This window comes from Schistocerca gregaria, chromosome 3 (genome assembly GCF_023897955.1).
Source record: "Schistocerca gregaria isolate iqSchGreg1 chromosome 3, iqSchGreg1.2, whole genome shotgun sequence".
NCBI classification, from domain to species: Eukaryota; Metazoa; Arthropoda; class Insecta; order Orthoptera; family Acrididae; genus Schistocerca; species Schistocerca gregaria.
The window spans coordinates 945,670,292-945,685,728 of NC_064922.1; the positions used below are offsets into that span (position 1 = coordinate 945,670,292).

At 39.4% G+C, this 15,437-nt stretch overlaps 1 protein-coding gene across 2 annotated transcripts in view; it reads right to left on the bottom strand.

Moving 5' to 3' along the window:
- Positions 1–15,437, bottom strand: part of LOC126355878 (low-density lipoprotein receptor-related protein 2) — a 1,254,105-nt gene that overhangs the window by 72,116 nt on the left and 1,166,552 nt on the right. For both annotated transcript variants that reach the window (XM_050006377.1, XM_050006378.1), the window contains 7 exons: positions 14,543–14,861; positions 14,266–14,467; positions 13,745–14,185; positions 12,742–13,046; positions 7,961–8,171; positions 7,061–7,321; positions 591–774 (listed from right to left, as the gene is read on the bottom strand). In XM_050006377.1, coding sequence (XP_049862334.1) covers positions 591–774; positions 7,061–7,321; positions 7,961–8,171; positions 12,742–13,046; positions 13,745–14,185; positions 14,266–14,467; positions 14,543–14,861 — 1,923 coding nt within the window. The remainder of the gene's footprint in view (positions 1–590; positions 775–7,060; positions 7,322–7,960; positions 8,172–12,741; positions 13,047–13,744; positions 14,186–14,265; positions 14,468–14,542; positions 14,862–15,437) is intronic.

The window sequence follows — 15,437 nt, forward strand, 5'->3', positions numbered from 1 at the left end:
ATTCTACCACTCAATGATAGACCATCTACTGGGGACAGTACGTGATCAAACCAGCAAAGAGCACAATGAATATGTGTATTCACATAAAAATCTGACTTCAGGTTCATTTACTACGCAGTTTAAAGAAGATGAAAGTGGTTTCTACGAATACTGCACTTAAACTTGATGAGGTTAATGGTATTTGAAGCACTCCTGGAAGAAAATGCAATTATACACTTTCTGCTTGTTTTAGTACTTTTCTTCAATGTTTACAATGGAACCTGACTTCTGATCTACATAAAAATGTATAAGAAACTTGCACATTGGGACAGGCAAAGCATGTAAGAAAAAGTGTATGAAAAAGAGAAAAGGGAACTGATGGATTCAGTGTGACAAGAAGCAATGTATGAATTAAAAGAATCAATAAAATCATTTCAGACCAAAAGAATAAAAATGAACATATTCGTTAACATTATAAAAATAAATTAAGTGCATTATTTTCATCACTAATATAACTAGAACACTGGCAATAGCCTGTCATGTTCTTTTCAGATGTACAACATCACAACTTCTATAAGTATAGTTAAGCTAGACAATAAATTGATACTTACCACAGTAGTAAACATCTTCATCACTGTTATCACCACAATCATCATCTCCATCACATGCCCACATACGTGAAATGCACCTGCCATTTTTGCAGTAAAATTTACTTGCGTCACATGAATAGTTCTTTGGCACACACATCCTGTTCTCATTTACTAATTTGGAGTTGTCATCACATTTACATTCTGCCTGAAACCCAATAACAATCTCATTTAAAGAAATGTCAGTCACTAAATAATACTTAACAAATGCTTAAGTTTATTTATTACAGATATTGCAGAAAACAAGACACTGCATTAATAGAAAATAAAAATAGCTGCACCCAGTCTTTAATGAAATATTAATTTATTTCCATAAACCAGTTTTTGAGTCTTTTGGGCTCATCTTTGGGTTTTTATTTTTCTAATATGCAGCATAACATTACAAAATTAAATATGTAACTTCTGCATGATCCATCTGAAGATAAATCTGAGAAGGTTAAAAAAACTGAACTTAGTTGCTACAAATCTGTTCTCTTCATGACTATGACACCCAAAATCTCTTTTAAAATTTATGAAACTGCTAGTAAAGCACAAGTAGGAAGTGTGTTTACTGCTATGTTTGTTAAAATGCTGTGTAAGCCTTTCATACAATACTCATACTTCAAATTTAGAAAATTGTTACTCACCCTAAACAAGAGATGCTGAGTTACAGATAGACACAACAAAAAGACTTTCACAATTATAGTTTTCGTCCATTAAGGCCTTTGTCAACGCCACACACACACACACATACCACACACACACACACACACACACACACACACACACACACACACACACACACACACACACAGAACTTGCACACATGTCTACAGTCTCAGAGAACTGAAACCACACTGTGAGCTGCAGCACCAGTGCATGATGGGAGTGGCGACTGCGTGGGGGTAAGGAGGAGGCTGGGGCGGGGATGGAGAGGAATAGTTTGGTGGGGGCAACAGACAGAGAAGTTCTGCAGGTTAGACAGAGGCCATTGTTACATTCCATCCTGGATTTTCCATTGTTAAATTTTGAAAATTGAATTTTTACTGTATCATAGCAAAATTAAACAATGAAATGTAAATTCAAGTTACACGGACATGACAAAAGTGAAGGGATAGCTCCTAATTTCGTGTCGGACCACCTTTTGTCCAGAATAGTGCAGTAACTTGATGCAGCATGGATTCCACAAGTCTTTGGAGGTCCCCTAAAGAAATACTGAGCCATGCTGCCTCCACAGCTGTCTGTTATTGTGAAAGTGTTTCTGGTGCAGGATTTTGTGCACAATGTTATTTACCTTGATGGGACACATGAGTGACCAAATCATTCACTCGAACTGTCCAGAATTTTTTCAAATCAGTCACAAACAATTATGGCCCAATGACATGGAGCATTGTCATCCATAAAAATTACACTGTTGTTTTGGAATGAGGAGTCCATGAGTGGCTGCTAACAGCCTCCAAGTAGCTGAACATAACCAATGCTAATCAATGATCGGTTCAGTTGGACCAGAGCACCCAGTCCATTCCAAGTAAATACAGCCCACACCATTATGGAGCCACCACCAGCTTGCATAGATACTTGTTGACAACCTCTCCTTCTCCCAGTTCCTATAGTGGAACAGTTTTTTGCAACCAGCTCTATCAATTGGACTCATTCCAAACGCTGCCTGACTCAGTTCACTCTTCCAATCAACCATCATCTGCCCCCACTGCGCCCAAATAATGCCCTGTTAACTTTCCAGAATTTCCTAATCTTGAAGCTTTCCTCACCATCATACCCGAAGTCCCTCAACACACAAAGCAAGCTTACATCTGCAGAAACATGACCTAAAAACTGATCCCTGCCTTGTAGTACCTGCTACCTGCTACCAAGGGCTCCACCACTGTCATTATCAACCACAGAGATTTTCTGGCAGAGGGACTCTGCCAGCTGTCACATACATCCACCTACAAACCCTGCCACAGTGACCCCAGTCCAGAAATCCTGTAGGATCTCTGGTCCCTTCTCAAATCCTCAGGCCCCTCCTACAACGTCTCCTCCTGAGTCTCTCTCTTTCCTCCCTCCCACCAATCCCTACATTCCTACCTCCTACATGCTTCCCAATGGACATAAACACAACCAACCAGTTGCCCCTTAGTGGCTGGTTACTGTGCCCCCACAAAGAGAATCTCTGCTCTAGTGGACCTCCACTTTCAGTCTATTACCCGTAGCCTGCCCTTCTATAATAAAGGTGACAAACTATATCCTCCACTGATTCTCCACAGTTTCTGTTCCTTTACCATCCAGCACAATGCTGGTCACTGTCAAGCCACCACCCTCCACACTAACGACCCAAATGCTCATGGTCTTGCCACAGTTGAACACTACCTTTCCAAATTCCTGAGTGACTCCAAACCTATAGCCTCCATCCTGGTTGTTTCAGTACCACCCAATTCCTGAGTGACTCCAAACCTATAGCCTCCATCCTGGTTGTTTCAGTACCACACATGACTGGAGCAACTGAATCACATTCTCCTCCATGGTTTTGATACCTCTCGTTGCGCCCTGAAATGAGAAATATTCTACCACTGTCCTCTCCACCTCTGCCGCAGTGGTATTCCTCTGCCCACGGAAGCTACACAATAAACTCGTCCACTCCCACTCCACCCCTGCTCCCAAACCCTTGCCTCATGTCTCACATTCCTGCAATAGGTCTAAATGCAAGACCTGTTGCATATATATGTGTACGTCTTCCCTCTACCACCTGCTCCAGTCCTGCCATAGGCCCTCCTATCCCATCAGAGGCAGGGCTACCTGTGAAAGCCACTATGTGATCTACAAACTACGCTGCAATTGCTGTGCTGTTTTCTCTGTGGGCACGACAGTTAACAAGATCACTGCACAAGTGGTCACCATCAATCTGTGGTCAAATGCAGTTGAACCGTCCATGATGCGCTTCACTTCAATGGCAGCTACACATCCTGCACCATTTAGACCTTTTCAAACAACAACAGTTTCTCTGAATTGTGCAGGATGAAAACCTTCTCACAACATAACCCTTCACTCCCATAACCCCCTGGTCTTGACCTCTGCTAGTCTCTGTTATCCACTTACCTATCTCCTTCCCCTTCTCCCACTCCAGCACTCTACAAGCCTCCTATTCTGACAACATATCTACTAGCCTTTTCCCCATCTCTCCTCTGCTCCCCCCCCCCCCCCCCCCCAGCATATCCACACAACTCTGCACCTAGCAGCCCTATCCTATCTCCACCATGCCCCTGCACACTCTCACATGCAGCACATCCTCCTCACAATTATTCTGCTATCCCTCCTCCTCCCTGGCCCAAGCTTGTTCTACACTCCACCAAATTACTGCTCACATCAGATGCAGTCGCTGTCACAGTCTGCATTTGAGCCACAGACAGCGGTCATGTGTGTGTGAATTTTGCTTCTGTGAGATGTGTGTGTTTTCTATTTCTGTACGATTTTTTGTCCAAAAGCTTAAATGTTTGTCAGACTTTCCATCGTGCCTGTCTGCGACTCAATCCTTCCTCTATGCAATCTATCTTTTTCATAATATTGTTGTTATTCTATCCTGGACTTTCTATTGTTTAATATAATTGCTTAGCAATAAAATAACTGAACTTGGTGGTTGGTAGACGATGACAATTATGTCAAATACGAAACACTCTCCCAACTTTCTGAACAATTGGATTTATTCATTAATGAACCAACTTTCAGCTTATTACCGTATTTACTTGAATCTAAGCCGAAAAATGTTGGTAGGTGCTGCCACAACTAACTTGTGCCGTTGAATATTCGTAGCGCTATACAGGCATGCTTTGTAGGCACAAAGATAAATACTGGCGCCAAAACCTCTGTGTCAGTAAATAATTTTTTTTTTAAAAAAAAGGTGGATGACGAGTGCTTTTTCTCCACCCCGAGTTTCGACCACTGCATTGTCATACATTATCCAACGAAGTAAATACAAATTCCATATTGTTCATCTTCAAATGTAGCAGAATTTCAATGTACTACAAAAATCAGACTGGCAAGACTGGGATGTTTGTCAATATGGCCAACTCTACATTCTGAATTTTTCCTACCTGTGAGAAGAGATGGATGCTAATAGGAACCTGATGAAATGTGAATCACATACAGTATTCTCTTCACCATAAGAATAATAGGAATATAAAATTTTTGCCATGTATTCTTTTGTGTTTGCTGCTATCTCATTTAAATCCTGTCTGCCTAATAAACTACGAAAGTAGAGTGAGACAACAGCAAACGCGAAAGAATATACGAATTGTGTCATGTTTATATTTGTATTATTCTTATGCCTAATAGTGAGACAGTCAGAAATGAAGCACGGCAACTGACTAGATTTTTAAATCTAACATGACTCAAATTTCTGTGCACAATTTGATGTACTAAAGAAGCAGCCGCAAAGATTTTCAAACGGAGAAAAATTTTCGCCTAACTCTCGTTCAGAACATGTTCTATCATACGCAGACTATTATTTGGTTCTTGTTGATCATTATCAAAGAAAGCAGCAGTGTAAGTAACTACAAATAGCAGTCTCTTGCCATTGTTTCGCTAATGAGACGATTAATCTCTCTTTTTTTTTTAATTGTAAGTGGCGGTAGCGCACACAAAAGCAAGCCATGCCACGAGCGGCGACAGGCCGTAAACACGCACTATCAGAATGCGACAAACAATGCATGACACAGTACAGTAATGCATTTTCAGCTTAGAGTGACATAAACACCTATAACAAAGAAAACGGCACTTATCAGATTAAAGCAAAATCAGCAATCGATTCAAACCAGACGAAGCACGTGAAAAAGGAGGGGTACCGGTATAAGTACGGACGGAGCACCTGACGCATAGCAATGGCTACCTGGTAAAGCTTAACTGCTAAGCTTACGACTAGAACCAAACTGCTGTAGCTGTATTGTCATTCATTCGACCTAAATTGTGTCTCATATTACAATGGACCAACTTTGTTTCGATTTGGAGGTGCTGCCTAAAACTCTTCTCTCTCCTTGAATTTCGAGTCTCAAATCTCAGGTGCGGCTTAGATTCGGGATTTTTTTTTTTTTTTTTTTTTTTTTTTCATTTATTTCGAGCCTCATTTTTTAGGTGCGGCTTAGATTTGAGTGTGGCTTAGATTCAAGTAAATACGGTAGGCCATAGCAGGTAGCAACTGAATGTTGCTAACACAGAGCAACTAATGTAAAATTTACTCAGATATTACTATACAAATGATACAAAAATGATAACATGAGTGTTTACAAAGAAGAGTACTACAGTTTTATTTCACACAGAAATAGTTATATTTACTTAAAAATGGAAAAAAAAGTTTTTATACACATGTCATTGCATTTAACAACCAATGAAAAATAAAGCTGAATTTGCAACAGTAAGCTAATATTTGCATAACTAAAACATAAATTTGGCAGACAGGGGAAAGGGGAGACTGAATTGGTCGTGTGTCATATGCTTACTGATTTCAAGTAAGTCCAGTAGGATCACCTGTCTGCTTTTCTGAACACTAGGTAAAACTTCATAATCTACTTCACATGGGCAGTTCTCTAGTAAAAGATGTTGAATCTGTCCTTCTTAATCCCTTAACGCTGAGTGTCGTGAATTCGCACCATACCAACGCTGTGCTAATAACTGGAAGCTTAAATGTTTTTGAATGGCAATGCCAGTAGATGCCGATTGTTCATGACACTGCCAATACTTATGACAAGTGCTACATTCTCCTGGGTGTTTCGGGTACCTCTAAAGCACCATCATTTTTATCTTTCATCCAGAAATTTATTCATGCATTAAGGTGTTGAATCACTAATTTCTCTCATGTTCAGGTAACCTAATTCCCATAGTTCATGACCAAATAAATATAATTATGCAGAAAATTAGAAAAGTGTTTTCTATTCAACACAGTTATAAATTGTCAAAACACAGAAAAGGAAACAGTATGGAAGATACACATTCACGTAAAAATTAAACTAAACTCCGCCTGAACAGGCCGTGAGGGTATAATGGTACCAACTGCCTGCCATCTCATCCTCAGCCCACAGGCATCACTGGATGTGTATATGGAGGGGCATGTTGTCAGCACACCACTCTTCTGGCCACATGTCAGTTTACGAGACCAGAGCTGCTACTTCTCAATCAAGTAGCTCCTCAGTTTGCCTCACAAGGGCTGAGTGCATCGTGCTTGCCAACAGTGCTCGGCGAATCAAATGGTCACCCATCCAAGATGTAGCACAACCCGACAGCGCTTAACTTCAGTGATTTGATGGGAACCGGTGTTACCACTGTGGCAAGGCCGTTGGCCCACACACACATTCATGTGTATACTGATACCATTCCCTTTTCTCCCACATTAAAAAAGATAATTTGATACAATTTCTTAAATAGAATTCACTCATTGATTTATTAATTATGAAGATTTCCAGTGAACTTACTGTTCCATTGGGTCCTGGGTGACAGGACTGTTCACAGCCTCCGTTGGTTATGTGACATGAGTTTTCTACACATGCTTGTCGAAGTGAAGAGAAAACTTGAATGTCTCTAGGTGAATCATCCAGGCGCTTTACCATTTCTATCATATTGGCACCAGTATGTTTTTCAGCTCTGTAGACACCACGGAGCTGTAGGTCTGTCCAGTACATATACTGTCCATGTACAGTGATAGCAAATGGATAAATAGTGGCCGTTATTAAAATCTGAAATATGTATATACAACGTTATCATTTATGAGTGTGACAAAAAACTTAAAATACAGGAAAAGTACTTTAAATTTCTTACAAAACTCAGTAACACATTGCACTTTTGCTATTCTCTTCAAAATTTTGAGTGCTTCTTACAAAGCTCAGTTACACATTGCAATTTTGCTACTCTCTTCAAATTTTTGAGCACTTCAACATCATAAACTACTAATAGTAGCATCATCAGGAAAATGGAGCCATGATATTATTACTGTTTTTCTCCTTCACAGTAGGCACCATGGAAATGAATTTATCAAATGAAGGACAGATTTTTCTCACTATTTCATCTTTGCAAATTTTTACCAGCTCAAGTGCATCTACTATCTGACAAACTATCAAGAACAGCACAATTTGTAACCAAAATGAGTAATAGCACGTCATGTGAAAACAATTCCATTTTCAAACTTATGGTACAATGTTTTAGGTAGACACTCGATAATGGTTTAAAAATCCAAAATTAGTAGTGTAATGAAGAAGTAATTTAAATGAATACAGGTGAAATGGAACAATTCTACCACCATTATTAGACTCTAAACTGTTGTGGCAGTAGTCTTTTATTCTACACACAGGTGGAAACATTTTTAAAAAATTAATGACCTCTCTATTCTGGCCCTCCAGATCTGATCTCTCAATTTTTTCACGAACAGCATCTGTCCAATAAAGCATTCGGTCATCATAGTCAATGGCAAGACCACTGGGTTGTGACAGGTCTTTGTCAATGATGGCTTTCTTAAGAGAACCTGCCATAGTGGTGCGATAAATTTTACCAGATGTCCCAAATCGTCCCCAGTCTGTGTAGTATAACGACCTGCAGAAATAACATACTTGTTTTGTATTACACTGAGCTTAAAGAAACACACTAAAAATATTGCTTGTATTAATGGTGTATAAATATATTAATGATATACAAAGTAAAAAAATACTTCATATTACATGCTGTTTCTTATATTTACAACAGGAAGAATAATGTAAAGGCATATTACAAGAAGGTTGAACATACACATACATAGGAATGCAAAACGTTTGACCGAAGAGTGAGATCTGAGACAAGTTCCCAACCACAGTAAACTCTCGACTATCTGGTTCATAGCTATTGGCCTCTGTACTACCCAGTCTATTTAATAAATATAATAATACATCTGCATGATAAAATGAGGATTAGTGTATTGTATGTACTGTACTTTTCCAAAGCTTTAGCAAGATGGCACCTGCTACAATGCTGTGTCGCCTTTCAAAATGTTTTATGTATCTTTGTGTCCCAGCACATATGGATTTTTTTTTTTTTTGTCATCAGGCTACTGACAGGTTTGATGCGGCCCGCCACGAATTCCTTTCATGTGCTAACCTCTTCATCTCAGAGTAGCACTTGCAACCTACGTCCTCAATTATTTGCTTGACGTATTCCAATCTCTGTTTTCCTCTACAGTTTTTGCCCTCTACAGTTCCCTCTAGTACCATGGAAGTCATTCCCTCATGTCTTAGCAGATGTCCTATCATCCTGTCCCTTCTCCTTATCAGTGTTTTCCACATATTCCTTTCCTCTCCGATTCTGCGTAGAAGCTCCTAATTCCTTACCTTATCAGTCCACCTAATTTTCAACATCCGTCTATAGCACCACATCTCAAAAGCTTCGATTCTCTTCTGTTCCGGTTTTCCCACAGTCCATGTTTCACTACCACAGAATGCTGTACTCCAGACATACATCCTCAGAAATTTCTTCCTCAAATTAAGGCCGGTATTTGATATTAGTAGACTTCTCTTGGCCAGAAATGCCTTTTTTGTCATAGCGAATCTGCTTTTGATGTCTTCCTTGCTACGCCCATCATTGGTTATTTTACTGCCTAGGTAGCAGAATTCATTAACTTCATTGACTTCGTGACCATCAATCCTGATGTTAAGTTTCTCGCTGTTCTCATTTCTACTACTTTTCATTACCTTCGTCTTTCTCCGATTTACTCTCAAACCATACTGTGTACTTATTAGGCTGTTCATTCCGTTCAGCAGATCATTTAATTCTTCTTCAATTTCACTCAGGATAGCAATGTCATCACCGACTCGTATCATTGATATCCTTTCACCTTGTATTTTAATTCCACTCCTGAACCTTTCTTTTATTTCCATCATTGCTTCCTCGATGTACAGATTGAAGAGTAGGGGGGAAAGGCTACAGCCTTGTCTTACACCCTTCGTAATACGAGCACTTCGTTCTTGATCGTCCACTCTAATTATTCCCTCTTGGTTGTTCTACATATTGTATATGACCCGTCTCTCCCTATAGCTTACCCCAACTTTTTTCAGAATCTCGAACAGCTTGCACCATTTTATATTGTCGAACGCTTTTTCCAGGTCGACAAATCCTATGAACGTGTCTTGATTTTTCTTTAGCCTTGCTTCCATTATTAGCCGTAACATCAGAATTGCCACTCTTGTGCCTTTACTTTTCCTAAAGCCAAACTGATCGTCACCTAGCGCATTATCAATTTTCTTTTCCATTCTTCTGTATATTATTCTTGTAAGCAGCTTCGATGCATGAGCTGTAAGCTGATTGTGCGATAATTCTCGCACTTGTCAGCTCTTGCCGTCTTCGGAATTGTGTGGATGATGCTTTTCCGAAAGTCAGATGGTATGTCGCCAGACTCATATATTCTACACACCAACGTGAATAGTCGTTTTGTTGCCACTTCCCCTAATGATTTTACAAAATTCTTATGGAATGTTATCTATCCCTTCTGCCTTATTTGACTGTAAGTCCTCCAAAGCTCTTTTAAATTCCGATTCTAATACTGGATCCCCAATCTCTTCTAAATCGACTCCTGTTTCTTCTTTTATCACATCAGACAAATCTTCTCCCTCACAGAGGCTTTCAATGTATTCTTTCCACATATCTGCTCTCTCCTCTGCATTTAACAGTGGAATTCCCGTTGCACTCTTAATGTTACCACCGTTGCTATTAATGTCACCAAAGGTTGTTTTGAATTTCCTGTATGCTGAGTCTGTCCTTCCGACAATCATATCTTTTTCGATGTCTTCACATTTTTCCTGCAGCCATTTCACCTTAGCTTCCCTGCACTTCCTATTTATTTCATTCCTCATCGACTTGTATTTCTGCATTCCTGATTTTCCCGGAACATGTTTGCACTTCCTCCTTTCATCAATCAACTGAAGTATTTCTTCTGTTACCCATGGTTTCTTCGCAGCTACCTTCTTTGTACCTATGTTTTCCTTCCCAACTTCTGTGATGGGCCTTTTTAGAGACGTCCATTCCTCTTCAACTGTGCTGCCTACTGCGCTATTCCTTATTGCTGTATCTATAGCGTTAGAGAACTTCAAACGTATCTCGTCATTCCTTAGAACTTCCGCATCCCACTTCTTTGCATATTGATTCTTCCTGACTAATGTCTTGAACTTCAGCCTACTCTTCATCACTACTATATTGTGATCTGAGTCTATATCTGCTCCTGGGTACGCCTTACAATCCAGTATCTGATTTCGGAATCTCTGTCTGACCATGATGTAATCTAATTGAAATCTTCCCGTATCTGCCGGCCTTTTCCAAGTATACCTCCTCCTCTTGTGATTCTTGAACAGGGTATTCGCTATTACTAGCTGAAACTTGTTACAGAACTCAGTTAGTCTTTCTCCTCTTTCATTCCTTGTCCCAAGCCCATATTCTCCTGTAACGTTTTCTTCTACTCCTTCCCCTACAACTGCATTCCAGTCACCCATGACTATTAGATTTTCGTCCCCCTTTACATACTGCACTACCCTTTCAATATCCTCATACACTTTATCTGTTCATCTTCAGCTTGCGACGTCGGCATGTATACCTGAACTATCATTGTCGGTGTTGGTCTGCTGTCGATTCTGATTAGAACAACCCGGTCACTGAACTGTTCACAGTAACACACCCTCTGCCCTACCTTCCTATTCATAACGAATCCTACACCTGTTATACCATTTCTGCTGCTGTTGATATTACCTGATACTCATCTGACCATAAATCCTTGTCTTCCTTCCACTTAACTTCACTGACCCCTACTATATCTAGATTGAGCCTTTGCATTTCCCTTTTCAGATTTTCTAGCTTCCCTACCACGTTCAAGCTTCTGACATTCCACGCCCCGACTCGTAGAACATTATCTTTTCGTTGATTATTCAATCTTTTTCTCATGGTAACCTCCCCCTTGGCAGTCCCCTTCCAGAGATCCGAATGGGGGACTATTCCGGAATCTTTTGCCAATGGAGAGATCATCATGACACTTCTTCAACTACAGGCCACATGTCCTGTGGATACACGTTACGTGTCTTTAATGCAGTGGTTTCCATTGCCTTCTGCATCCTCATGTCGTTGATCATTGCTGATTCTTCCACCTTTAGGGGCAATTTCCCACCCCTAGGACAAGAGAGTGCCCTGAACCTCTATCCGCTCCTCCACCCTCTTTGAAAAGGCCGTTGGCAGAATGAGGCTGACTCCTTTCGCCGGAAGTCTTCGGCCGCCAATGCTGATTATTTATCAAAATTTACACAGTGGCGGGGATTGAACCCGTGCCCGAAGACGTTTTGATTATGAATCAAAGACGCTACCCCTAGACCACGGGTACTCTAGGGATTACAGTTATAAATTATATAGTCTACTGTTCAAGTACCAAAACTGCCCTTCAACAAATGATACAACAATGTCCTCTTCCAGCACTCACAAACAGCAAAGAACACACATAGAGAGCAACTCTGTGTTCTTTGTTTCTCCAGTAGCATATCAGACATCCAAAGTGCGAGGGTCGTTAAATTGTTGTTTTGTGTGTTCCATTGTGTTTAATTAAAGAGTCTGAAATGGGTGATAAATGACAAAAAAGCTTGTAGTGGCTATGAATCAGAAACTACATGCTGTAAATTGTCAGGATTCTAGGAGAGTAGCCAAAACTATTTATCTGGAGCAAGGGCAGGAAAAAGTACTGTTGGAGACTGCAAGAAAAACTGAGCAGAAATTGAAAAGTGGTGCACTTTGCAAGCTAGTGGAAGTGAAATAAAAGTAGGGAAGACAATGTTGAAAGGTAAGAATAAAGAAAATGACAAAAATTTATTTTTATGGGATGAACATTTGAGAGGAAAAGTTTGCCCTTTACTGGGCTGAGGGACAATCATGACAGATGATGTGTTTTCAGAGTCTAGTCACACTGACAATCTCATTGTTATGCATGACAAATCACTAACTTACATAGCTGGTTTCACCATATGTTGCAAGAAGTAAAAGAAACAAAGCACAGGGTAATTGTGTTCTTATGGAGAAGGTTGTCTAGACAAATTACATTTCACTTTTGATATCATACTTAAAATAGGAATATTCATACTCAAAAGTTAAAAGTACAATGAACAATTACCCATTGCAAGGATCAATAACAATAGCCCTTGGTCTTTCAACTCGAGCTATCATTACAAGATCAGTTCCATCAAAATTCATTGCATAGATGCTACTATTTGAAGAATCTGTCCAGTAAATCTTCTTTTGTGTCCAATCAAATGCGATTCCTTCTGGGTTGATGCCTTTGTCTAAAATAGTATGAGTCTCACTTGATGGATTTGCACTTGGAATCCATGCAATCTTTGCCCAGGGACGAATTTGCGTAAATAGTAGTCTCTGATCAGCAAAATCAAAATCAACTCCGACAACATTTGTTAAATTGACCTGCAATTATAATTGCATGTTTACTATATAAATCTGTGGATATGTCAAAATTTTTACATCTGAAATATGTACACTGACCATGTTGTTTCGCGAATAATATCAAATATGTAGCAAAAAATACAAAATTCGTAATAACTGTTACCATAATTTCATGTGTATCAAAGAAAAAGTATGACTGATAAAACAAAAATGCAACAACAATATTATTAAAAGGACATATTGCTACTCACAAAATTGCGGAGATGTTGAGTAGCAGGCAGGCACAACAAAAAGACTGCTATACATTTGCACTTTTGGCCAACGTGCCTTTTCTAAAGTAGAAAAAACACATACATTCATATAACTGTCATGCACACACACACACACACACACACACACACACACACACACACACACGAGCGCGCGCGCACGCCCGCGCACGTGACCACTATTTCTGTCCACTGAGGCTGTCTGGCTTCATGAATCAGGGTCATGGGTTTGAGAATTGTGGTTGTGCGAATGTGTGTGTTTTTTTACTTTAGAAGGAGGCCTTTTGGCCAAAAGGGTAAACATGTAGCAGCCTTTTTGCTGGGACTCAACGTCTCCTCTATATGGTGAGTAGCATAATACTGTCATTATTCCATCCTTGCTTTTCCATAATAAAGAGGCATACAGACTAATGCTTCATACTGCAGTTAATGTAAATAAGAGTTACATACCACAGGCTTGAATGGATACGTTGTAACTTGAGGATCCAGACTAATGGCCCTTATTTCTGTTCGAGTTGCAAACACCAAGAATTCATTTACAGTTTCACATTTGCGTCCATTTCCTGTTGTAGACAGCTCCCCTGTAGCACAGTCACACTTAAACTGTGGTTTTCCACCATTTGGATCTGGTGGGAATGAAAAACATAGTTGCTCACAGCCTCCATTTCCTAATTTCACGCAAGGATTGCTGTCATCACGTGGTTGGTTTAACTGATCATAAATTGCGATGTCTCTTAGACGTGGCAGATTTGTTCGGAGAGAGATGGCTCTTGAATTATTCCCAGGCACTTTTGATGCCTTGAAAACTGTAGCTAGATTACGATCAACCCAATATACATCACCCACGTGTACAGCTATTCCCATTGGATTGGGCAAATTACGTCGTATAAGCTGAAAATAACAAAAACTTCTACTGACTTGTTCCAACAAACAGAATACATTTATGACAGAATGCAGTGTATTGTTATTACCTGTCTGTTACCACCATTATATGAAATTTTTTGTATCATATCGAGTCTTGAATCAACCCAATACACATCATGAGTCAGCATGTCCACAGTGAGATCTCTTGGGTTGCTGATACCTGATGTGACAACAGGGGACCAGTTTGAACCATCTAGCAAAGCCTTTCCAATTCGTGGGTACTGTCCATAATCAATCCAGTAAAGAAGCCTGTTTAAAAAAGATAATGATTATGCTGATATAAAAATTTTATTTTGGGTAATTATTTAGTCACTTTCCACAAACCTTTTAACTGGATTTACTGCAAGCTCTCTTGGTGAATCGGTAGTTGTTTTCCTAAGAACTTTCCTGTTTGAGCCATCAAGCCAGGAAACTTCAAGATAATTTTCATGTGGAAAGACATTCGTGAAATACAAGTTTCCTGCTACCCAGTCAATTGCAAGTCCTCGTATACCATTGGAGCCAATTCCATCTTTAATGACGGGTTGAAGATCTGTTCCATTTGGATGTATACGGAAAATACCATTCCATATACCTCTATTGAATTCCACCCAGTAGATCCAGTTTTCAGCATAATGAACGTCAACATGCAAGATGTGATGCCCTGGAAACAATACATAAATTTCCTCAATTATCAGGAAATGAAAACAAAATGTAAATGAGTTAATTAAATATGTTACTAAAAAGTTTTGTAAAGATTATGCCAAGAACATGGGGGATAAGGAGATTGCTAATGAGTTAAAAAGAAACAGTGGTATCTGATGGCTTAACAATTTAAACGAAGATTCAGTCACTGTAAGCAAAAAGTGAAATGAACAGAAGAGTAGAAAAAATATCTGTGTGTTACAAAGTATATTAGACATCAAGGTAAATACAAGTTCAAATGATTCATACACAAGAATAAGGAACGTACAAAGTTAACTTAGTAACCATGGCAGACTGTATTCAAATGGTGTGGAAATTAAACAATGCATGTTGCATAAAAGTGAGGACTGAATGCATGAAAGAGTATTTGTAGATGAAGGAGAAGGTGATATGGTTTTAGAAAAAAATATATCGTAATAAAAATTTTTCCTTTCCCATTATCAAATGTATTGTACTGTCAATAAAAGTGAGGACTGAATGCATGAAAGAGTATTTGCAGATGAAGGAGAAGGTGATATGGTTTTAGAAAAAAATA